This window comes from Copadichromis virginalis, linkage group LG2 (genome assembly GCF_057382275.1).
Source record: "Copadichromis virginalis isolate Kocher_CV1m ecotype Utaka linkage group LG2, C_Virginalis_male_GT1.1, whole genome shotgun sequence".
Lineage (NCBI taxonomy): Eukaryota > Metazoa > Chordata > Actinopteri > Cichliformes > Cichlidae > Copadichromis > Copadichromis virginalis.
Genome location: NC_140619.1, coordinates 25,221,895 through 25,247,839, shown reverse-complemented (window position 1 = coordinate 25,247,839; position 25,945 = coordinate 25,221,895). Strand labels below are relative to the sequence as shown.

The following is a 25,945-nucleotide window of genomic DNA, read 5'->3' as shown; positions in this document are numbered from 1 at the left end:
GTTATATTTATCTTGTAAAATATAAATTGACCTGCTTGTCCTGTAGCCTAGTTTCTCACCATGATCACATGGCGTAAATATGATAGAAATGTTTATCATTACTGCATTCGATCGCAAATACAACCCAGTTTGAGCTCCCCGATGTTAAGAGGTGCGGCCAACATACAAAATGTTTTTCACTGCCTTCACTCCAAGCTTGTTTACTCACTTTCTGAGTCTCCATCCCTCCGCCTGACATGAGAGAGTGGTATAATAGAGGAAGTGATAGATCAAGAAGAAGAAGAAAAAAACCACGGCTGCCTTGTTCAGCCTCAGTAATATGATACACGATCCTGTGCTGCTCCCTGTGTGAAGAAATATGAAACAGTTGTATGGAGAAAGCAGGAGTAAGAGATGTTGAATCTCATGTGCTGGAGGCCAGCAGAGTGAGATGACACAGCAGATCACCTTAGAAATATGATGTGTTAAAAACAAAAGAAAGAAAAAGAGAGATAAATACCTCTGCACACTATGTGTTTGGGTGTGTTTTAAAAAGTAAGAGAAGGTAGATGTTTTTGTGCTAGAATCTATGCATGCGCTTGCGTTGCGTAAAAGCTTTTGCTCGCGTGTCCCGTTTTGACCTTGTTGGCATTTATTGCCCCTTATTCAGACATGCTGGTCTGAAGGAAGCTGGGTGGTGCATCACTGTAGTCCTCCTTCATGTCCGCTCCAGCTGAGCGGAGTTCACCGCAGGGAAGATGAGTGTGCAGTTACCATGTTAGTGGAAAATATATTATATAAGCACTGCACTGACCATGGTGTGTGTGTCGGTGTGTGTTCTCTTTGTTTATCTGGGCCATTGTAGAGAGCAATGTGCCAGCATCATTCGGATTCACCTGGGTCCAGTCTCTGAGGGATACACTGCAAGCTTTTGTCTGCCTCCCTGTATAAGTTTATAAGTTTGCATTGGTCTCTCTGTGGCTTTTATCTGTCTTTTTTTGTCCCCTGGTGTTCACTTTTCTCCTTTTTTCATGAGTCTGTCAGTAGGGGTGTGATGGATTAAGTCTTCAAGTTTTCTGAAGGGACTGCATATGTGTGTCTCTCTTTGCTGATACTTTGTGTTTGAGTCAGGAAAAAAAGAAAAAGTGCAACCCCCAACTGACATCTCACCACATCTCAAACTGCCATCAATCAGCAGAGCAAGTCCTGCATCAGCTTCCTCGTCTATTGGCTGTAGTGTCTAAGGGGAAACCTGTGGTACATTATTATGCTAGGGGGGAAAAAAGCTGAAAAGGGAAGTGATTTTTAATTAATTAATTAAACTTTTGAAGATTAGATCTGTGTCAAGTCTCTGTGATTATTAGGTATAGCTGACACGTGTCTCGTGCCACGCATGTGCATTTGTGTATTTTTGCTACATCGTGGTTTTTTTATTTGTAAGAGCTTTTCGTGGCATTGCCGGAGGGGAACTTCTGTCGACAGTCTGACAAAGCATGACACTGAGTTGGAGTTTTCTGTTTGAAGAACACAGCGTGTTTGTGTTTGAGGAACATCGCATATGCTTGTGTGTGTGTTCATTCCCTTATCTTACATCCTGCTCTGTTGTTGTTACCCTGGCAGACACCCAGTTCACGGCTCAAAACACACTTGTCGTAATCATCCTGCCCTTGCATGCCGTTGGGGACAAACACCCTACATACCAAACTCACATAATTCACACACTTACAAGTGTGACTGTTCTGCTTCAGCTTGTCAAAAAGGAGACAGCCCTTGAAGGGATAGGATACTCCTGCAGTTAGTATCGCATGTCCATTAGCTCGCTTTTTAACTCGTTAATTAAATAGTATCCAAGCTGAGATAGGAAAGATCAAATGGGGTTATTTCCACATATTCTAGAAAGCTTATCTAAAACAGAGAAGACAACTAATAGGAGGTTTCAAAGACTGAACAGTACCCTAATGACAAGTAAAGTAAACTTGAAAAGGTTTTCTTCCCACCTGGATTGCTCCTCTGACGTCCCATGCTGTATCTCCCCTAGAGCAAGACACTTTTCTGGCTTGTTGCCTGCAGGTGCTCTCATGACATAGGCCTAGTGGTGTAAATGTAAAAAGAAGTGTGGCTGCATGCAAAGGATTAGAATGACAAAGTAGAAGATTTGTTTCGGTTTTAGCAAACGAATGACCAAAGCTGTAGTCATGCATCCATTCTTTTTTCCCAGCTGTGTAAAGATTAAAGTTGTACTAAATAAAAATGTATTTTAACATGGGGCCGAGCAACTCCAAGTAACTAAACAATTATGCGGATCCCTTTAGTGTCATTCAGTGCACTGTTTATGTTTTATGACCTGTATTGCTTTGGTTCACTGTCACTGTTCTTAACCAGTAGATGGACTGGCCCGTCCTAAATGGGAGATAAATTAGGTGGTTTGTCAAACGAGTGGCAGCCTAGGCCTAAGCTTAGAAATATGTATCTTAGTCTGGTTCTTGACAGCTCCTGCCCTTGCTCCACAGGCAGTTTACAGTAACATGAAAACAAAACTGTTCTGTTCTGTTTAGTGCCACTTTAGAGCTACAACCATCTCGGGTTGCTCTATATTGCAAGGTAAAGAATTTACAATAATTTGAGAGAAGACCTTAAGAGGAAAATTCCCTATAATCAGTCACCTCGGAATATTGGGGAACTTTAACAGGACGAGACCTCAAGCAGAACCTGGCTCAAAGAGGGGCAGCCATCTGCTGCAACCTGATGGATGTGAGAGGAAAGAGAGAGCAACAAAAGGAGAGCCTAGATAGACAATGGCGAGGAATATGAAGTATACAAGAATTATTTAAATACTGAATTAAATAAAGCGAGACAAGTTGGGTGCTTGTAACAGACGGAAATAAATGGCAGATAATACACTATCTGGAAAAAGCAGAGGATCTCAGGAGCCACTGACAACTGAAAGAAACATGACGTTCTCTTGCACAGTGAGACAAAAACACCATAACATATCAGTGTCCTCCTCACACAGGATTTTCCCGTAATCTCACTTTACAGCAAACACTTCCTGCTAAGTTTCCGCAGCAAATCTGCAGGAAAACAAGAAAAGAAGCGCACATTTACAGTATGAGTGAGACTCTGTGCCTCACAGGGGTTAGTGTATTATTACAGCAAACACAGTGACACAGGTCTCTTTGTCCTGTTTCTTTATTGCTGTTTCGTCATATGTGGAAGTAGAATAAACATTATGTTACATCCTTTGGCCTGCAACTTAACGGTGAGACGACCCCCCCCCTTTCATTTTTGTTAAACAGCATCGACTGTGCCCCGGTTGGGAGCCAGACAAAGGGGCTCCTTTGCAAGCTTGACTGCTGGGCTTGTGCTCCAGCTGACGGGCTGCAGCAGAGACACAACTACTATTGGGACTGAGGTATATATAGAACATCAGGATGGGCTTCCTCTGCCCTCTCTCCGCCCATCTGCCTCTGTGGTTTTATAAAAGAGATGTTGAATGAGGCAGGTTATTGTGAACATGCTCACAGTGGTGCAATAAAAATCAATTCATTAAACCCTTGGCATGACAGTGCTCCTGTATCTTGTATTATTATTAGGCCCTGGAAAAAAAAAGATAAGGCAGTCAGTGCAATATATAGTCTTGAGTGTGCTAAACAAGCTTATAGAGGAAGTATTCGTTTGATACTGTTGTGGTGTAATTAAAATAGTTTTGATACCTAGCTCTCGTCTTTAATTCCTATTTTGGTGATTTCCATTATGAAGCGCACACAATACGATTAAAATTAGACTTCCCGGAGTGGAAGGCATAACAAGTGTTCAGCATGCCAAGGTGACACACACAGACTTCTCTTGTTTGCGCTGCAGCCTTTTAAAGCTTTGTGAATTTAGACTGGAAGAATAGACTAGCTTGGATGAAACTTTAATGAGACTGTGCTGCGGCTGTGACAAGAATATACAGCCGATTAGAAGCACAAATGGTACAAGAGATGACAAAACAAAGCGACCACGCGTATTTGAAACAATGCAGCCCAAAATGGAAGAAATCAGGTTTTTCACTTTAAGCAGACGTACCGATTGTGTGGGTGTTGTTGTATTTGTTGTGTAAGGGTTGAGGTACACACTGGCACTTGTAGTTCAGTGGGGTTTTTTGTACAGTTCAGATGTAGGGGTTGAGCTAATGTGGAAAAAAATAGAACTTTAGGAGTGCAACAGAAACATGTAGCACAAATGCAAACCAAACTACCGGCACTTTTAACAATGTCCAATTTTATTACAGTTAATAGTCTTAAAGTAGCTATAAATAATGTATCTGTATTAATGGATCATAACTGGATGCTTATCAGAGGGATTATAATAATAAAACCACAAAGAGCTATAAGGTTTATGGCTTCATAGCCTACAACATTATTTTTCGGTCCAGTCTCAGCAATGGATCCATATGAATAAATTCACATGTTACAGCAGCACAAGGCTCAATGAGAAAAAGTGAATTATTAGAAATATTAGATATTAGAAAAAAATGGAAAATAAATAAATAATGGTTTACAAAAATAGTTGCTATATACAGTAAATACAGTCACAGATATTTTTTTCATATGTATACTGAGTGCAGTGGGGATGATAACATATATATGTGTATACTGGGGCAGGTATCTATTTTTCTTGATACTGCATAGTTTGCAGCACTTAAAATACAAAGTTAAGGCTAGCTGGTGAGGCCAGAATAGTTAAGCTAGAGTTAATATTGATACCTGTTTATTCACATGTAGTTTCCGCTGCCCCCAAGTGGCTAAAAATCTTTTTATTTAGGTTTCGAAAATATACAGAAAATAATTTAAACTAACAATATAACTGCATGAAAATTGTAGTGTTACTGTACCATAGTTCTTTTTTGGGAATAGTGAAAATAAAATAGAATAATGCTGTTTTCACATGAATCCTACCAAAAAGCTGCAGGAAAACAGTGAAGGAGAGGTGACAATGTCATCTGCTGTGAGGATAGTAAGCATTCAGTTTAAGGAGCAGACATGACTTGGTATTCCTTTCAGCTGCCTGTAGAAACCCAAACCCAACCGCACCCATAGAAGCAATAGCTGTGATCCAATTAGATCTTGGTTTAGGTGCCCGTTTTATGGTTTCCCAGCATAGTTTTTCCTATATCCTTCTGAAAATAGCCATCCACCGTTGCAGAGTCATTGCACTTCTGATTGTACAAAACAACCTGAGCATTAGGGTCGATAAGAGGCAGGAATCAAAACCAAAACATTGTCTGGAGCAGAGACAGCTTTAGATAGCAGGATGTTTATGAGTCATCTGTTATGTTTTCTATCTGTCAGAACCACAGAGTATAGTGTTGCATGTGTGTGTGTGAGGGAGAAGGGAAGAGGGAGGAATGCTTCATCACTGCTCACGCCATACTGCAGTGAAAGCTTTTACTGTCCTATCTGAATGGTGTTATACACTGAAGACATGGCACTGGATAAATAATGTAACCAGATGTTACAGTATGAAGCAGCAGACAACAGCAGTACACGGAGTACCAGTCAACCTCTCCCTGCGGTCTCTTTTCACTCACTGTGCTACCCCACAACCCCCGAGTCCTGCACATGGAAGCGCACACAGAGTACAGAACATCCAGCTCTCCGACACGTGATGTCACATGAAAACCAGAACTCAGTCTTTTTATATTTTGTTCACCTATAAGTCACGTCTGATATTGACGACTTGTGATAAACAGCAGCTATCTGCCGCACACTTAAAGTGAGCAATTTAGTATTTATGATTGCTTATATGTTTCTTGGGTGTAATAAAAGATTTGAAGTTGAAGGTGTAGAGTGATGTCAACAATCCATTACACTTTGGCTTAAATCCACCAAGGTCTTCAGAGTCAAGCTAATGATTTATGCTATACAGGGCTATTAAAACTATGTTTCTTACTGCCATTGTTTGTACTGACAACATATAAGTATATGGTGGATGATATATGAGCAGAGATGGGCAGTAACGCGTTGTAATCTGATTACTTTTTTCAAGTAACGAGTAAAGTAAGGGATTACTATTGCAAAAACGGTAATTAGATTACCATTACTTTCACGTAGGAACGCTGCGTTACTGCGTTACTAAAACTGTGATTTTTTTGCGAGAATGTCTCATGACAGTGACGTAAGCAAGTGCAACATTCGTGAAAACAGCTGTGTGCAGATCAACAGTGGATAATATATCGAGTGCGGGAGCGAGTATGAGCTTGCAGCGTTTAAAGCGTGGAAGTACTGACCTTAGTTTAAGTTTGATTCCATAAAAAGTGACAAAAACATTAGCGTCCATCGTGCGTGGGAAGAAAACTTCTTTTTACAGCAAAAAAACCCCCTAAACTTCCGAGCAAGCACCGAGAGCCCTACGACGTAATGGGAAACTCACAGAGAAACTCGCGGATTCTTCCACTGACCGCTGCGGCACACCTGCACCAGGGTAAACCTCCGCCTACCCTGCTCCTGCTTTACAGGTGAAAATAGAGCAAAAGGGCCGCTGAGTCTTTGACTTTATTTATTTTCTGCTGTGTTTTACTTGCATCTATTTGAAAGAGTGAGTGTAAACACAAAAAAACCAATAATTTTATGTGCTGGAATGTGCAGAAAATAGGTTTAAATATTAAACAAATTTCTTCCAGTCAGAGAATGTTGCATATAATTAATTTTTTGCTTGATGCATGAAGTTAAAAGATTAAAACTAATAAAACAAGTTTTAAAAAAGGGACTTTTCCATTTGATTACATTTTGTATGATGGATTATGTAGAAAAGGTAGAATTGGGCTGAAAGATCTATCGCTTTATCACCTCTTCAGGTTGTAAATCGTGTTTTTAAAAAGTAACTAAGTAACTAAGTAAGTAATTACTTTTGAAAATAAGTAATCAGTAAAGTAACGGGATTACTTTTTTGGGGAAGTAATCAGTAATTAGTTACTGATTACTTTTTTCAAGTAACTTGACCAACACTGTATAGGAGGACTCTAAATATCGCTTTTCTTTGTTGTGACTTTGTTATGTACATTACAGTACCAGGTAATAACAGCTTAAATTTTGAATACATTCTGAATATGCTTTGATTTGATTCTAGAAGAAAAATATCAAATCAAAAATATTTGTGCTAGATATTTATTACATAACATTTAAACTAATTTTACAAAAGAATGAAATGAATGCAACACATGTACTATATCCACATGCTTAAAAATAATTTAAAAAGTAAAGGATGTCAGGCATATTAAAACAGGTTTTAACTGGATGAATATTTTTCAGTAGTTCTGTTTTTTAAATAACTCTTAGCCAAGTGTTCTGTTGACCACCTTTGTCTCACTGCAACCAGATTTTAAATCCCACCATGACACCAGCACCATACTCTGGGATTATGCAGACGTGACTGGATGACAGTCTGTCAGTTCAGCACTTGTTATCTCATTTGCTTAGGCGCCATCTCTCGAGCCTGCTGAGGCTCAACAGAAACTGATTTGAGTCAGAAGGCAATGAGTCCAAAAAGGAGGAAAGAAAAAAGCTTAACTCAAATTAAATTAGACAATGCGATTTCCCAAATCACATTACTGATTAAATCTCAGTCTAATCAGCCCATATTATTAAACCCCAATTTACATAATTGCTTGTAAAGAAGAAATTTTCAAAAACATTTTAAAGCTCAAACATTGCATTTCTTACATATAAAATTGTGCAAGAGAATTAAAGACAAACAGGCAGTTATTAATCTTCCAGCACCTGTAGTCTGACTTTAACTCAGACTACAGTGGGTTTGTACCCACTCTGTTACGATGTTCGTTTCCTTCTTAACCGTGGCTTCCTGTGATTAGTTCACATTGTTCTGACCAAATGCCTCTGTGACCCACGTAGCACAAAAGGTGTTTGGCGGCCCGGCAGGTGACAAAGCACAATACTGAGGCTAAATTAAGTTTCCCTCCAGCAGCCAATTTTACGCTTGATAGTAAATATTTTTGAAGGCCAAGACCCAACATGCTCTGACTGATCTAACATGAGAGGTATTGCTTTTTTTCCCCTTAATGAGCCACACATTAATTCATACTGTTAGACCTGCTCACAGTGATCCAGTGCCAAGCTGGTTTTGCAGCAGTCACTTTAGCAAAACTGTACTTGGAAGTAAAACAGCTCAGGAGGCCGGTAGCATTACAGTGATGTCGATGGCAGCAGACAGTGGGGTGTACTGAGCCCATCTGGTCTGTTTGAAAGTGTGGCTGAGTAAAAGGAGAGGCGGTCGGGCTGTGGAATGGAGTGTGTGATGGATAGGGTGATGCATGCAGGAGGAGGGGTAGAAGATGAGAGTGCAGATTTATTTATTTATTTTTTTGGTGGGGGGAAGGAGCTCTCTTCCGGCAGAGTTAAATCTCAGGCTTGGCTGCCGCACACTGCTCTGCCTGTTTTCATACCAAGCACTCGCCTCTGGCTCCAAACCAGCTTCAACCAACCATTGCCTCCAAACCCCACAACTCACCCGTTCCCCCTCTTTCTCTTTCCTTCTTTCAGGCAATTGGCTCACCCTTGATTTCACCCGTCTTCATTTTACTGAATCTCATTCACTAGCTTCCATCCTTTAGCACTCTCTGTCTTTGATTTTCCTTACCTTCGCTTTCATTTTATTTCCCCAGTTGGGCTTCTTTTTCTTGCAGCCTTCCGGTAGTACACAGGGGTGTGGGACAGACCCAGGGCCTCCAGGTTTCCATAGTGATACTTTGTGTCCTGATGTCATTAGTATTGACAGTGTGCCGCTAGACCAAGCTGTCCTGGCGCACAGGGCTGTTTACTGTTTACCTCAAACTTAAGCCATTAGCTGTGAGATTAGTACGTGTGCCCCGCAGATGTGTGTGACATATTTCAGTGTGTCTGATTGCTGCTATTTTACATTAACATAGCACTTGAGTGGAAAAGCAACAGTTTGAACATGTAACATGTGATTGTCTGAGCGTACTGGTTTTCACTGTAAGCAGCAGGGTCAGGTTCCAGGAGCTAGATTTGCCAGGAAGAACCTCCGCATGGAGGAAATGGCTGTTTCACAAAGAAACATCCTATCTGTCTGCCTCCTTGCTGTGTGATTACTGAAGCATGTCTGTAAGGCAAAACTCCCAGCCCGACTCCCCGCCTCGTTTCACATTCTCTCGGCGGTTTCACTCACTCGTCTGTCAGAGGAGATGGAGGTCCTCTTAGCGCCACTGCCCTTAAAAATCCGTATGAATGTGTTTATCTGCATACTTGTGCAGCCAAGTGTATGGCCTCTAACATCTGTGGTGAACACTCAGAAATCACAGATCACAGGACCGCTTCCACACGTCGACCTCTCGCAGCTAGTTCAGCTCAAAGCTCTCCTCCAGGCCCTCAGCTGGCAGCTTGTGCCCTCTGTGTCACCAGAGTAATTAGCTATGCTTTGTTTCTGAGGCCAGGGGTGAGCAAATTATGGATTCCATATTGATGCTGTCACATCACATGCAGGGAGAGCAGTACACATGCATACATGCACGAACCTGGCATGACCATGAAAAATGTGTAATCTTATACTCACATGTACTTCTTTTAATTCTTTGTACATGATGATACAGTATATGATAACTGTTCCTACTGACATGTGACCCACATCTTATACACACACACACACACACACACACACACACACACACACACACACACACACACACACACACACACACACACATTTAATTTATGTATAATTAATATCACATGGCAGTAGGGTGACCAGATCCCAACAAACTAAAACTAAATCTGAAGCAAAGAGTGTGTTTGTCTGAGACACTAAAGCTGAAAGTGAGTCCACATTGTGTATTCTCCATTTGTGAAATTGAAAAATAACACAGTCACCTTCCACCAGCTTCAAGTCCTAAGCAAATTCCCAGTGTTTGTTGTGGCTGGTCCATCAAATTGTGGCCAAATCAGTGTACCTGGTGACTTTTTGAGGGTGGCCTTGGAAGCAAGTAGACTTTAGAAAAGTTCCTGTCCCTAGGGTTGAGTCCATAAAAATTATGGGACATTTTCTCAATGTGGAACAAAGAATGAGAAGTTAAAATGCTGATACGCCTGATCAAAGTATATATATCTATATCTATAGATAGATAGATATGAGGGGTGCAACGATACACAAAATTCACGGTTCGGTTCGATACTTTGGTGTCACGGTTCGATATTTTTTCAATACAAAAAAAATGTTCATGCCTTTTTAATTTGTCATTTATTAAAATTATAAATATATATTTTAACTCAAAAGTACAGTTTTTAAATTTAATGTTGCTGAAAGAAAAAAGTAAGAAAAAAAAAATATATCTCAGGGCTCGCAAAATTTCAAAATCCCTGGTAGCCCTTAGGGCAGGGACTCTTCAGTTTTTGGTAGCCCAAAATAAATTTCAGTAGCCCGAATAAAAAAGAGAGCAATTTTTTGATTGATGTTTTGTTTCCTTTACAATATTATACATTAAAGTATAATACTCACTTGCTCATCATATCTTGAGGCTTTATAACACAGCCTCACAAACCAAAGAGAGATTCATTAATGGCTACAGCCATCTTTTATATGCAATCTATATTTTATCAGAGAAAACTACTATTAACGTCTGCTGTCCTGGCAACAATTGCATCTCAAATCGTCATGAATCTATTAAAAAAAATCCACAAACTTTCTTGGGATTCAAGGATAAAATGATTAGATTTCAGTTTTAACCTCACAAAGCAAGTTCTTAGGAAATAACTCAAGAATCAGTGTGCTGGAAATAATAAACACATTTTTCAGAGAATTATGAATTGATGACAAGTTATATATTGAAAGAGTCAACGGTGAATTTCACTTTTATCTTAATTTGGCTTACTATATTTGACTGTTAATATATTTTATTTGTGTGTGTGTTTAATTAATTTGGTTCATTCACAGTAGAACAATAAAAAGGACACCTGTTTGTTTAATCATTTATAAATAACTGTTAATGCCCGCTTCAATGTCTGAACTGTGTTATGACCCATTATACTGGAACATTCACAAAAGTACTTGTTAAAATGACATCCATTACATTATATGTTTATGACATTTTTCTTTTTCGTGCTAATATTGGTATATTTCTCTGAATTCTAATATGGTTAAGGTCTGCTTTTTGTTATCTTTGACTAATTTATTCTACAAAATATATTCAAAACAAGGGATGCACTATAAAATTTAGTGTTTGAAAAAATGCATTTGCCTGCCAGCTGGTTACAAAATCAATAGCAAGATGGTTTTTTGTATTGTTTTGATTATTATTTATGCCTTTTTGCACCAGATAGACAAGTGTCAAATAAATAAAGTAATTACATCTTTGAATGTTGAACACAAATTCACCCCTCCCCCCTCCCACACACACACACATACAATCAATGTGCCACGACTTTCAACCAGTCAATAGGTCTCTTCCAGTGAATGACCTTCTCTAAGCTTAGCATCACATGGAGACACTTTAGTAAATGAATAGTGAATACAAAAGGGCGAATAAGATGGGTGCATCACTGCTCAACAATGCACATGCACATCCTGCTTTTCTGGTCTTAACAAAGACAGGACCCAGCCTCATTTATCTTTAACAATGTAGGCACACTTATGTCCAAAAAAATCAATAAATATGTGAATGTAATAGTAAACAAACCCAAATTACACAGATGCATAACTGTGGTACTGTAAACTGTACAGGCTGACAAACAGCTTTTAGGGATCATGGCCGGAGTTAAAATAAGCTAAATCAATCTTAAATCGTTGCCTAGGTTCAAGCATGTAATATTAATTTTTTACCAGTTGGTGGTGCTATAAGATTATCTCCTTTAATACTGGAGCCTCGAGCACATGACATGCTGTCATTGTATGTTTAATCTTATTTTGTATACATTTGTGGATGCTGTGATGGGTGGATATAGTTTGTTGTTGTTTTTTATTAGATCTGTAATGCATATGAAAGATTTAGAATGATTTTAATATTTTATTTTATTATCCAAGTCTCATTTCACATCAACAGAGAAAGTGTTTTTGACAGCCAGCCAGCACGATAAGCAGACAGATGGACGGACCACTTTTGCCAGAAAGTCTCCTCACATCATGCTACATCAAAAATGGCAAATCCCTGCAGCTACGTTGCAACATAGATCCCACTCATAACAAATCAATAAATTAAATAACAAAGCAAAGCCCTGTTTAAATGAGAAAAAGGCTGTTTGAGCTTATTGACACCTACCTATTAGAGTGGCAAATGGCAAGAATTTACCATCACAGTGGTAGGGCCTGATCCCATCTTAAGCTCATCTTTAGGTGTGTGTGTCGGTTTCGGGGGTGGGTGGGTGGTTGGCGACTCTACTTGATAGAAAAGTGTGGATGGACAGCTTGCTACCCTGTGGGCACCACAACTACAGTCTATCTGTGATCCACGCTGGCAGCTGCTCTGCCAAATGGGATTTTCCTGGAGATTACAGCCTCTAAGTGTGACATGCTTGCATGTGTTTGTCTTTGTTGTTGACGGAGTGCGTGTGTGTGGACTATTGTAATAAAGCAATGTGCATTTGCGTGTGAGAGCTTGAGTCTGTGTGTGTGTGGGTGGGGGAGTCTTGAACCGAGGTGCACAGAGAACATGTTCTGTTGTCACATGGGGCTGGTTGAAACATGACTGAATGGCTGCAGGGAACCCTCTCTGGCAAGCTGTAGCAAAAAAAAAAAGAAGAAAAGAATGTTCAGATGTGGGGTCAGGCTATTTCCACACTGCTGCTTTTCTTGTTAGTAACAGGAGTTCTTCTTGAATAGACACTCCCTGTCCAACAAGCGTGATTACCTACATGCTGGCACATAACAGTGCTTCAGCATGGTACTACAGCACACACAGTAGGCATGTACATTACAACAGCGTATAATTGTGTGAAAGCTGGAAAAGAATTCCATTTACAGAAAAGAGTTTCTTTGTTTTGTTATTCTTAGTTTTTGATTGTTAGTTTGATACAGAGAAAATATTTGAAGACACAAAAGGCTGTGAAAACTCGTGATAGTCATTTTTTATTATACTGACTAGTTAATTCATATTAGAAGCAGCTCCTGAACTAACTCCACTAGCTTTTCTCTCTGATTTGTTCAAATGAAAGCCGAGCTATACGACATCTGAGAAACATTTTATAGAAATTGTATTTCCCCTTTAGGCCTTTTTCACTTTCTGCTAGCTTCAGCACAGTGCAGAGCTGTCCACGGTTCTGAACATAAGCTGCGCATTGATCCCTACTTGTGTATGGGTAGGTGGCTTTGTAGGCACTCACTAACCTGCTTAACCTACTTTCTACCAGTCGGTCTTTCATGCGTCCACACATAGAGGAAAGTCCTGTAGGTTAAATATAGCATACTTGACAACACACTGTGTTTGTCCAGTCTTTCAGGGCCGCACAGACAGACTTTGTTTTTGCTGTTTTCTCCCAATAAAGCGCTGATCATTTTCACTAATGAAAGCCAGCTTTCCTCCGAACATGAGCCCTCTGTGTTCTTCCCATTAACCCAACTAGTACAAAATGTGTTGGGACGTGCTTGAGCCTTTATAGAGATGAATATAACCAAAATAATGACATTTTAAGATCTTAATTGTCCAATTATGTGGACAGCTGTTGTGTTGCATTGCAATGCCAGTTCAATTGCAGTTACCTAGCAACCGTAGCAGCGCAATGCAATGATTTTCTGTTAAGTGGCACCATTTCCTCTCAGCAAGACTAGACTGTGTAGTCAGAAAACAAATCAAAATGTGTAGCAGCGTTGTAGGATTCTTCACCTGTCGGCCAATTTGTATGTTGCTTTATTGCTCGTAACATTTTAACACAACAAAGGCTATTATAAGTGTGTATATGTGTGTGTTTTGTGATTAGGGTACCTGCTTTATATAGATGCCAATGTGGGTCATGCATCCATGCCTCTGTTCTTGAGGTGTGTACATGCAAACACAATCATTTCGCTTGATTAATGTTCAACCAAAATGCTACGTCCTGCGCTAATCATTGTACATGCATTCTTTTCAATTAATTTATTATCAAGGGAGGCAGAGAGAGAGCGAAGGAGGGAGAGATAGAGAGCTAAAGGGGGGGAGGTTGGGGGAGGGGACTAGAGAGTCAGGGGGAAACAGAAAATCCAGTCCTGCTGGTCTGAAGTCTCGGAGCAATGGAGCATTAGTCTCATCCTGATGTAATTGGAATGACACCAAGAGTAAAGCCTACTGATTTAGGGACAGCCTCTAGGCTTGATTTAATGCCCTCAACCAAAACTATACATCCATCTTTTTATCTTTCTCCCCTTCCTTCTTCCAGGCCCTGAGTTCTCCTCTGTTATCCCTCCCCCACCCTGACTCAATTCATTTGCCGACTACATGTATCTCCATCTGTAGTCTATTAACAGAAGAGTAGCAGCATTTTATATTACTTAAAGCCAGGAGGTTATAAACTCCCACTAGAGACTGTATTTTCCAGCTTTTTACCTTTTCTTTCTGGCATTTATGTGCTTGAATGGCAGTGTTTTAGTTTCACAGAGGTTACATTTAAAAACCGTATAAATATTTCCGTAGTAGACCGCAAAGAAAGGGCAGAATGAGAGAGCGTATCCAGGCCAGGTACTTGTTCCTTGGGGTTTGCTGCTACTCAGTCCCCTGACAGATGGACTGCCAGGCCAATCCTATTACCCCCGTGTGTTTAGCTGCTCTTAATGCCAGGGTGGGTTGCATGGCTAATGGCAGGCAATGAATGTTTGGAGAGGGAATTTAATGCCATTGAATGATTATCATCCTGATTTGTTGGGTAACACAGAAAAAATCTAAAACCGGTGAACAGACATTAAAAATTATGACCATAACAACTGTGTAGCTCAGCATGTTGTGCTCTGATACAGCTTGTCCCACTGAGGCATGTCATACGAAATCAGCTCAACTACTAAATAGGCTTTACTGTATATGTTTTGAATTACAGCTTTACCTTTCTACCTTAAAGAGGAAGAAAATGGCCTTTTTTAGTGTTTTTAATGTATTTTGTTTTATTTTGCATTTTGTGCTTTCAAACCTCTGGACTATTATAATATAATAATACAGTCCTTTCTTATGTTCAGTTAAAGCATCCTGGTCAAATGATGGCAGTTTTTAGGAACAGCTGTTTTGTGAGAATACCTGCTTCATAATTCTACAATAAATCTTGAAACAAAGTAGGTCAAACATTGCCTAGGGTTAAATCTTAATTCTGTAACCACAGCTTTCCTGAGTAAAATAATCCATAGTTTTCAATTTGCATGATTGTATGACTTCAGGCAGTTTAGATTTGCTTTCCATCACAGATTTTGTTGTGCTGTTCAAGGGACGGCAGCTATTCATTTAAAATATCTGAATGTATTAAAGCATTGTGGGTAGTGCTGTAAATCAATTAGCAATTATGGCAATATTGGATTTGAAGCTGCAGCAGCGAGCAGTTTTAGGCAGCCTCAGTCGGTCAGTCCACCACTTGTTCCAAGTGTCAAATAAATTGTCAAGAAATTTTGAACATGTCATGCTGTGAAATCTTTTATAGATATTATTATTGCTCAGCAGCTCAATCTTAATGCTCCGTTCATCATTAATCAAATGTCACGTGAACATGTTTCTTCATATTTGAATGAGTGCCCTGGTCATGTTGCATCCAGTTAAATGAACAGGTAAGACTATAACATTTGTGTTCTGCCTTCTGACATGGGCATGTTTCAGTCAAGCTGTGATGAACATGAACATAAAATGAATGATAGAAATTACTTGTGTGGAAAAAAAGCTGACTTTTAGTCTTACTCTGCCAGCACATCAGAGTTTTGACATCTGATGAAATATATGATAAACCAGCTCGATGGCCCGGGGCACAGTTTTTTGCGTCTTCATTTATGTTTCCAAATGGCGTGTCCCTATGACTGATCATCTCTTGACATTTCCCTCTGTGAAACCACGAGGTTCTCTGTTGAAACGCCTCCAACAGCTACTCAATGATATTCCATGAAATGTGGCACAGATGTTGTTTTTCCCCTCTGGAATAATTGTAATAACTTTAGTTACCTCTTCCTTTTGCACCATCAATTGAAAATGTCATGTTTATAGGAAATTTGATTTATGAATCACAAACCCTGCAAAACATTCCAGTCTCGTGTATACTGGTAGTTGAAGAACGATAGCATGTCAGTACATTGAAATAAATAGTGAACATGCTAAAAAGCATCACTAGATTACTTCACTTCCAGCCACACTGGACCAACAGGTCAACAGCAGTTCTTATAAACGCCGTCTCCATGCTGCACTGACTCACCTTCAACACCTGGGGACATATGCAGGATTGTTGTTTGTAGACCTCAGCTCTGCGTTTGATATAATCATGACCAAACTGCTAAATCTAGCTATCGGTGATGACACATGCAGGTGGATCAAGGACTTAACAAATCTCTCAGAGAGATGATCGAGATTTTGTTATATAGCCGTACAATAACAAATAAAGGTATTCTAGTAGCATTGTGTCTAAGATTTGACATGACCAATTTACAATCAAGATAACTGGTGTAAAATAAATTATTGCATTTTCAGCCCAAACTATGGTTACCTTGCGTATATGCTTTGGGATTTATTTACCACAACCTCCTATTTATTGGATTAACTGATGACAATAGTCAATATCTTCGCCTATTTAAACCTGACATTATCCACCGATCAATACACTATTGACTGAAGTTCTGAGATATGAGGTAATTGCAATGAAGGTGTAGAAGTATAGGGAACTGTGCCGAACAGCTGCGGTGTTCTCAAGTATCTATATGTAAAAGCGTATGCATGCATTTTTTTGGTATGCAGACAGCGTCTTTGCCTCCTGTAGCCCTTCACCGGAATCCCCGGGTCAAGCAATTACAACACATCAAGGAAAGCAATTGGCCATGACTAAAATATCATTGCCACGTGATTGTGTCCCTATGTTTGATGCTGCTGGAGTCTAATTTAACCCACTTTGTCCACACGATCGAGGAGAATTGAGGACACGCTCTCCAATTCTGGCCGCCCCCCAGAGCATTTCCTACAAGTCTGACACGCAGCAGCTGGGCTGTAGACGCTCAGTCACTAGTGTCTTACCCAGTGGAGTGGGAGATGGGGTGTAATGAGCGAGAGAGCTGAGGTAGCGGAGGAGAACAAGTAGCTTGGTGTTCTGAGGAGGAGGACAGCATCAATTGGGTGAAGAAACTTGGGGCCTTTTGAGTGAAGGCTTTGAGAATATGAGTGTATCAACCTGTAATTACTTTCTTAGTCACATTATGAAGTGCTGGAGGGGAATGGAATGCAGGTAAGGACTTGTATGCACAGCGAATGGGACCAAGGCAGGAAGAGAGGATATTGTATGGATGTTGTAGCATTGATCCCAGGCTCTGGCTCCAAGCAGCAGTCTCCACTTATTCCTTCATTATACAGTCAAATATCTGTGCTTTAACCATGTTTCTGCCTCATAATTTTCCCCCCTCAACTCCCAACAAAATCTGACAAAACTGAACCGCTCATCCATGTGGCTTCATTCTATAAAACCCTTTTGTCTCGCCGATTCCATTTCAGTTTATTCGGCCTGCTCAGCTGTGACTTAGCCAAAGTCTTTGTTGAAGAGGAGGGCTTTGTGTTTCTTTTGTCCCCGTATATCCTGTTTAAATATTGATAGAGGTGGGAAATGCTATTGACCACTCAGTTAAATCTAAGAGGGTCAAGGATGGCAGCATTTCTCTGCTGATTTCATTAAAGGTGTGGAGGACTGTAAATATGGAAACGTGAACCACGAGTCCTCACGGATGCTCCAGCAGCCTTCATTATCCCCCTGCATGGATAATGCCCCGTAATGTATTCTGATGGAGATGGAGTTTGGAGGTTGATGGGGTGTAAAACAGCATGTGTAGGAGGCCCCTGTCTTTTTTGCTATGTGCAGCATGCCTCCCTCACAGCCAGATCCCCATTAGTAGAGGAGAAGAGGATTGGATGTGCAAATGGTCCTGTGGATTAGAGAGCTAATGCATTTAGTAGAGGGGGCTCCACAATCTCTGCTGATGCTATGTGCGCTGAGGCTTGTGCAGGGGAGATACCCAGTCCCTTTGTGGTACCAAAGAGATTTAGCGTAAAGTGAGTAGATAGAGCTGAGATGCATTGCACTCTGATGCTGCACACACACACACTCATTAAAGATTATGATTTGACCAGAAGAAGCTTCGTTTTGTGTGTCGTCATTAAACTCAGCAGTGAAATCAGATCTTTCCCGAAAGAGCCGCAGATGGTGACCTTACTAATCTAATTAATCAGCCTCTGGTTATTTTTTCTTATTCTTTCTAGTCACCTCTGTTCTCTAGTTTAAGTTCACCTTTCCTTCTCTCTGTCTCGGTCTTTCTGCTTTGTGACCCCTCTCTGCCTTTAATTTCTGAATCCTCTGTCATGTGTTCAGACAGAAATGTGACATGTCATGCACCTCATAACACATCCATCCAAACCTCAGTGTTGTGGCTTGAATAGCTGTTTTTAGGGTCTTAATTAGAAGAAAAGTAACACAAGCCACTGCAGTGCATAGATGCCTCTGAAGCAGAATGGAGGAATGGTAGTTTAAGAGCAACCTGCTACCAGTGACTTTACACCCACACACACACAAACCTCGGTGGTTCAAAAATCTGTGAACAGATTTTGAAGTCTTTACTAGTCCTGGTGGTTCAACTGAGCGTCACGTTTGCTGCTTGTAGGTTTTTAAAGAGCCAGCCGTCAAGCAGCAGGGAGGGGCCCCTGCTGAAGCGCAGCAGCAGAGTGGGCAGCTACAGTGAAGCTCTGCGCTATCCGGCACAGTGAGTCAGCTGAGCTGCAGGGATCGCAGGCGCCGGGCCGTTTCGATCAATGAATGAATGAGAAAGAGCGAGGAGACCATGCAGAATCTGGATCCAGAAAAAGTGGAGATGCATCGCTGTAGGCTATGACATGGAAATGCGGAGGTGATCGGAGCAAGCTTGTTGACGCATAATCCCGCCCGCCCCGCTGGCACTGGGAGGGGAAAATCTCGCCTGCCTAAACTCCAGTCCTCCAGAACAGATTTACGGAGTGCGCCCATGCTGCTGCTGCTACTTCAGGTTCAACCTTCAAGAACACGTTTATTGAAATCATCATCAGCTCTAAGCTGCAGGTTTTCCGTGCTGACATTTTTGGGAGATACGCGTTTGAAGAGTTCCCTGAGGCAGACGCACCTATGACGCGCTGCAATAATTAGGCTATTAAATCCACTGTTGGAGTCGACACTGTCACTGCGTTGCGGACGGTCGGTCTGTTGGATGCCACCCGAGGTGTGGACAGGACCTGCCCCGTGCACCGTCGTCATCACAGGTATTTGATCGCGATTGTGTTGATTACACCGGAGATCTGGAGCCATGACAGGCCCCCCGCTGGTCCCACAGCCCGCCTGCTGACGGTACCGGGCAGGATGGGAGCAGGTCTGCCGCTTTCAGGATTTCGAATCAGCCGATTTTTCAATGGAGGAGGAGAGTGACACCCGGAAAATCAACAACAGCTTCCTTCGCGACCACAACTATGCAACCGAAGGTATTTTGATGTTGAAAAGAAACACAGTTTAAAGGTGTTTGACAGTAAATAACCTGCGGCTGTAGCTAAAGGGATGCTAATATCACAGCAAGAAATTGGTCAATCTAATTATTAAGTAGCCCGTAAATGACAGCAGGTTACACATAAGATGGCATAAATAGATGATAAAAATAAATATCCTCATGTTAGGCTATATAATGATGCTGTGCGGGGACTATTAAATGCATAAAGGTGGGATCACTTAAAGCTCGTTTAATCACCTTAGTCACAGAATAAGCTGGGGTTATTACGGGAACATTCTGGTCATTTGTGGTGAAGATCCAGTGAGAATGTAATAACTGGGCAGGATGGGGTGGTTTCCCATCACCGGTTAGCGCTATAATAAGCATCTTGATCAGAGTAATCAGGGTTTTTTTAATCTGTTTGGATTGTTCCTTGTAGAGGCACCAGTACAGAATGTTTTATTCCCTAGTTTCTGAGTTTAAAGAGAATGTGTGAAGTAGTGGGAAAAAATGTATTTTTTTTCCTTCTGTGTGCACTTGTTGAAAAAAAAAAAAAGGAGCAGGCAAGGTGCCCTAATTCAAGGAGACAACACAATGAAATATGGATCCATCTCTCTCTCTCTAGCACACATGCATCCACAGACACACGTTTTCACTGTATGCAATGCACATAACCTTTTTTTCCCCACCCTGCAGCTACAAATGTTGCTCTGTTCCATGCATGTGTTTCTCCTCATTGACCACAGACATCAGCCTTTTGAGTTCCAACCTGTTAAAAGTGATGTTTAATACTTCCCTTATGTTCTGCCAATTAGCTCCAGCTTTTCTCTATGAGCTCCTTGGATCGCTAATGAACATAAAACACTGATTTATAGGTGAAAATGGTGGTTGATCTCATTATGCAATTATGCAGATTGCTCATAGACATTATCTGCTGCACTGATAGCATTGAGATTACAAAAACATTGAGGTCTGATGGCTTTTTGTTTTAAAATTATTGCAGTACAATCAAACTTCATAGAGGCTAAATGCCCTTCTGTACTGTATTTGTTGTAAATGCCAAGGGCCACATATGAATAACTTTATATTTTTAACCACAGATTAAGCTCAATTTTCAATTCCTTAATAAGTGGACATCTCCCATCTTCAGCTTAATTGTCCTATTCTGTTGAGTGGTTTTTATTGTTCAGTTTGATGCAGTGTTTCAGTGGAAGGCTTGCCAATTGTATAAATAGTTACTGCAGAACTGGGAAATCCTTTAGTTTTTTTCACACCAGACACATTTTGCCACCCACTTACCATAAGATTGGGTGAGGAACAAAATCAGTGAAAAGAGGAATGTAATTTCAAATATTATGGAGCTCCACATGGGATAAGATATTTATGGACACACTCTACACAATTGAACAGGATGGATGTTGTTGGAGGTTATGAGTGGCTGCAGGGTGGGTCAGAGCCACCACAGAGCTTCTGTGGGGCTCAGGTTACAGATGCCATTGCAGGCTGGAGGAGAAACAAAGTCAGGGCTCAAAAGACATACGTATGTTCTCATTCTTGCACGCTTTTGTGCCGTTTCCCCTCGTCCCTTTTCCTTCCTTTTCTTCATTCAAATGGAGAGCACCATTATTTGCCTAGGGCTTAGATGATTCTCTTTCACAACTAAACTCACTGCCACCGGTTCGCAGCGAGTGCGCGAGAGGGTGCGATGAATATCTTTGTTTGATGTGTGCGCTGAGATTTAAAAACGGCAGGGAATCTTCATCTCCCTGTCGCTCCTTCTCTGTCTCTCCCACTCTTCCATCTACCATCTCATTCATTCAGCACGAGGACTGTCAAATATGTCCTCCCAAAGCAAAGGACCATCCAGTCTGAAGCCCATCTGTGCTTTTCAGATGTCTGCTTTTGTTATGTTTTATTGCTGTAATTTATGACTGATCATCACACTTCATATATCATGAATTAGTGTGTGTGTGTGTGTGTGTGTGTGTGTGTGTCTCCTTTCAACCTCTAAATCCTTGTCACCCTTAAGTGCTATAAAGTCAGTCTTCTGCCCATCTCTATGAATTCCCCAAACTGCACATTTTTTATCAGACCCAGTATGTGCAGACCACACACACGCACACACACACTTTCTCTTTCTCTCTCTCACTCTCACACACACGTTATCTCTCTCTCACACACACACACTCACACACACACTTTCTCTCTCTCTCACACACACACACACACACACACACACACACACACACACACACACACACACACACACACACACACACACAATGGTTCTGATGAGCAGCAGTGAGTTGGTTGGGTTTCCCCTCAGGCAATCCTTGTCCACAAAAGCAGGATACTCTAATGATGTCACTCAAGCTGACCTTTGTCTTGCACCAATCCCACCCCTCAGTGCTTGGTGGGTCTGTGGGTGGTTACACTGACTCTGTTGAACACGCTGTAGTCATTCGTAGTCAGGCATGAAATTTCAAAGTCTCCTCAATTTTAAAGTGAAGTTTCCAGAGTCATCATTATTATCTAGAGGGGAGAAAATTGTATTACACTCTGATTTGCATTCGGCAACCGCCTGCAGATGACACGTTGCTAATGGTGACAGAATGGATGATTTCTCACCGTGGCTGTGTATACGCGTGTTGAGTCAGTGGACTGTGGTGCTCCTACAACAGTTCATTTTCAGCCACCTCCTCCTTGGATGTTGTGATAATGGATGAAATAGCACCACATTGGGTTTAAAAATGCAAATAGCTTTCTGGCTGTGAGGCAGGACCTAACATAACGCCTGCTTTAGTATTGATTTCTGGTCCTTTACAATTTTGTTAGTGGAACAATGACTTAAAGAACAACTGGTCGGATATGTAATCCCTTCCTCTTTCTCTCCCCTGCCCCCCCTCTTCTTCACATTCTACCTCTTGCTCTTTGCTTTGCTGTTATACATCTGTCTGATACAAGCTTGTGTGTGATGTGACCTCTCTAGCCCCACTGAATACTGATGCAGTCCCACTACAGAGGGCTCACAGCCTTTATTGCTGCCGCCGCTGCTGCTGAGAACAGAGCCAGAGCTCTGTCGGCTGTGCCAAGGCAAACGGCCTGGGGCCACACTTTAGGACCCCGGCATAAAAAGACTTAGCCCACCATACCCTCAGGTCCCATCCATTATTTACTATGAAGCACTCAAAACGCCTCGCCCCGCCTCACCACATAGTGCAAGAAAGACTGTGCATGTACATGTATGGAGATGGTGCGGGGGGTAGCGGAGGCTTAATGGCAAGCTGTGAAGTTGGGGCGAGTCGCACTCCTTATTCAGCAGCTGCTTTCATCCCCTGATTAGCTTCTTATTAAGTCTGAAGCACCATGAAAGTTTAATGAGAATTTATTAAAGAATACCCGTGGTGTTGCTACTGTAGGACGATGACAAAAATGTCCTATTTTTCTACTGTGATATGGCTTCCTGGTCAGTAGATGAGTTAGCACTGGGATAGACGTACTGTGTGTGAGTCATTCGGGGTGCAGCTAGCCTCAAGGCTAAGCAGTTCTTGACCTTTCTGGGATTTTATAATGGGATATATTTGTAAGTTTTGATAGCTAATTCCCGTGTCCTGTCGAGGAAGCAGCGCCACTCAGAATGCTACATGTGCTGGTGATAAGGTCACTAATAAATGTAAGGTTTTAGTCTGTACAGCAGCCATCTAATCTTTGATGGAAACAGGAAGATGAAAGGGATTTCACCAAAGCATCGCAGGCAGACAGATCGAGCGTGAGTGTCAGCTTTTGTTTTTGGTGGGGGATTATAATACTGCGCATCCTCGCTTTCCTACCATCCCCCCTGCTCTCTATTTTCAATTTCTAAAAGAATACCAAATAACAAGAATTTGAAATCACTCTTCTTGGTATTCAGCTTAGGGCCTGCAGGGGATGAATGCTGGTTCCTCTATCCCCTCTTCCTCTGCTCCATTTTTGCCTCGTGTTGTGTCTATAGTCAGATGTGTACCACGGCGATGTGTTAATGAAGTGTGAGAAGAGAAGCAGTATCACGTCTTGCCCATTTCACCCTCAACTCCCTGGAGTGTGGGGATACAAAAAAAAATCACACATGCACACACACAAAGATACATGCACAAAAGAATCCACACACACACATGCAAGAAAAAGGAACACAAAATACACACACCCTGTCTCAGTCTCATGGGGCTGATCCTGGAGAAACCAGGTTAATTAGCTTGTTCACTCCAGATCTTACAAAGAGCCATTCTCTTCTGATGAGGAGACCTGCATTGTGCTCTGTTGCTTTATGTGAAGGTAATCGAGTTGAATAAACCCTTAATCATCTGACGGGGTACCGGACCAGTAGGTAGTGGGGTTTATTCAAAAATGTGATTGATCTCTATTGTTGGTGGTGTGAATTGAAGTTATTATCAGCTGCTTGTTCAGCACATGAATGGTCTCCATTTCCAGAGCATGTAATACTAGCGTGTGTTTATTCATTCCCTAGGAAGAATGGCACTAAAGACACATTTGTTAATTGTCATTGAGGGAACAAGACTGGCAGGTGAAAGGGAGTGTGAGAACAGACTTGAATTATCCTCCGGCTTGATCCTTTGACGCAGGCAGCTCAGCACAAGTGCTGTAATCCTTTCCCCTCTACCTCTAACAAAGCTTTTGCACAGCACCAGGTTGCTCACGTCCCTCCTTCTACCTGGTAATACTGCACACCCCTTATGCAACTTGCTTTCTATTCAGGCACACCTTTTTCAAGTCTTTGTGTCTTACACAACTCCGCAGTGCCACGAGATCAACGTCAATTTGCTTTCTTGTTGCCTTAGCTCCTGACAGGATTATGCGTTGTCTAGAGGTTAGGCAGGGCACTCTTATTTTTGGTCTCTGCCGGTGACTGTGCCAGTGAATCTTGCTGTACAAGCTTTTATTGAGCTATTTTGAGAAACCGACTTCTCTCCCCAGACCTTTCCTTTCTCTGTGATTGCATTTAGTGGCACCTCTCTCTTTTGGGTGGTGTGCTGTGCACAGGCCTCTATAAATAAACTCAATATTCTCCCTCCCTTCCTGGTTTTCCTGTGTCTCTGGCTCTTCGTACGGGGTTTTCATTCCAGAATCGATGCATATCTATGTTTCCATCCAGCTGGTCTGATTGCCAATTCTATATTGCACAGTGAAGGGGTTATTGGGGGTCAGATTGTTGGATAGAAGCAGATAAGAACTGTGCCATGCCTGTTTTAATTCAGTCTTCCATGTAGACATCTGAGCAGCAGGCCAGCAGGCTCGTCTGAGTTATTACTGGTGATGGATGTGTGTTATCTCAAGCATCCCTCTGATGCATCAGGAAGCGCTGACCTGTCTTTGTCAGACCTGGCTGGCCACAGGATTTATAGGCTTCATCTGGTTTTGTGTGTGTGTGTGTGTGTGTGTGTGTGTGTGTGTGTGTGTGTGTGTGTGTGTGTGTGTGTGTGTGTGTGTGTGTGTGTGTGTGAGAGAGAGAGAGAGAGAGAGAGAGAAAGTGTGTGTGTGTGTGTGTGTGTGTGTGTGTGTGTGTGTCCATCCAAGTAAGCATTTGATCAGTCCAGTGTCTGGCTTCCCTCTAATTCAAGTCATCTTGGTCATGTAACAACTGACAACAGCAGAAATCATTTGAGACACCCTGCCCACCTGTGACAGTGCTGCGAATTTATTTTTCTATTGTCATAAAGTTTCATTTGAAGAAGATGTTTGCCATTCACAAACGCAATTACAAGTCATGTCTGGTCTGAAATCATTTGCATGAAAGAAAAAAAAACTCATTTAAGGGAGCATTCCATCACGTTAGCGTGTGTTTCAGCTCCACTGGCTCTGCCTGGTTGATCATTCAAAGAGATGATTGAAGGATGTATTCGTGTGTAAACTTGTTAAATAGCATCCATCAATTACTGTTTCCCCTCAGTGACTTAATGTGTGGATGATGATGATGAGGGAAGGGAAAAGAAGAGAGGCAGTGGGGGGGGGATGGGGAGGGGGCAGAAACAGAGAGGAGAAGGGCAAAAAAGGGCGAAACCAGCTTTGATTAAAGAATGCTGAATGCTAAGCCGATTCCATTCGATTCACATGAGTGACTTTGGCCTGGTGGTACTGGAAGACATTACTGTGTGTGTGTGTGTGTGTGTGTGTGTGTGTGAGAGAGAGAGAAAGACCTCATACATGCACTACATGTATGAGGTGTACAAATGCATTTACAGAGCGCCTTTAGCATGTGTTGCTACAGTACATGCAACACCAGCATGGTGCATTGAAGGGTTCTCCCAGGCTGCAATTAGGTCAGACTTTGTCTTCTCTG

General features: G+C 41.5%; 1 protein-coding gene across 2 annotated transcripts in view; it reads left to right on the top strand.

The window, feature by feature from the left end:
• ppp2r2ba (protein phosphatase 2, regulatory subunit B, beta a) overlaps positions 1–25,945 on the top strand; it is a 41,245-nt gene that overhangs the window by 2,464 nt on the left and 12,836 nt on the right. The window contains exon 1 of one of the 2 annotated variants that reach the window (XM_085475123.1): positions 18,691–19,609. The exons of the other annotated variant lie outside the window; for it this stretch is intronic. Within the exon in view, the coding sequence (XP_085331249.1) occupies positions 19,540–19,609 (70 nt within the window). The 5' untranslated portion in view covers positions 18,691–19,539. Of the gene's footprint in view, positions 1–18,690; positions 19,610–25,945 lie in introns of those variants that run through there. 2 annotated transcript variants of the gene reach the window in all.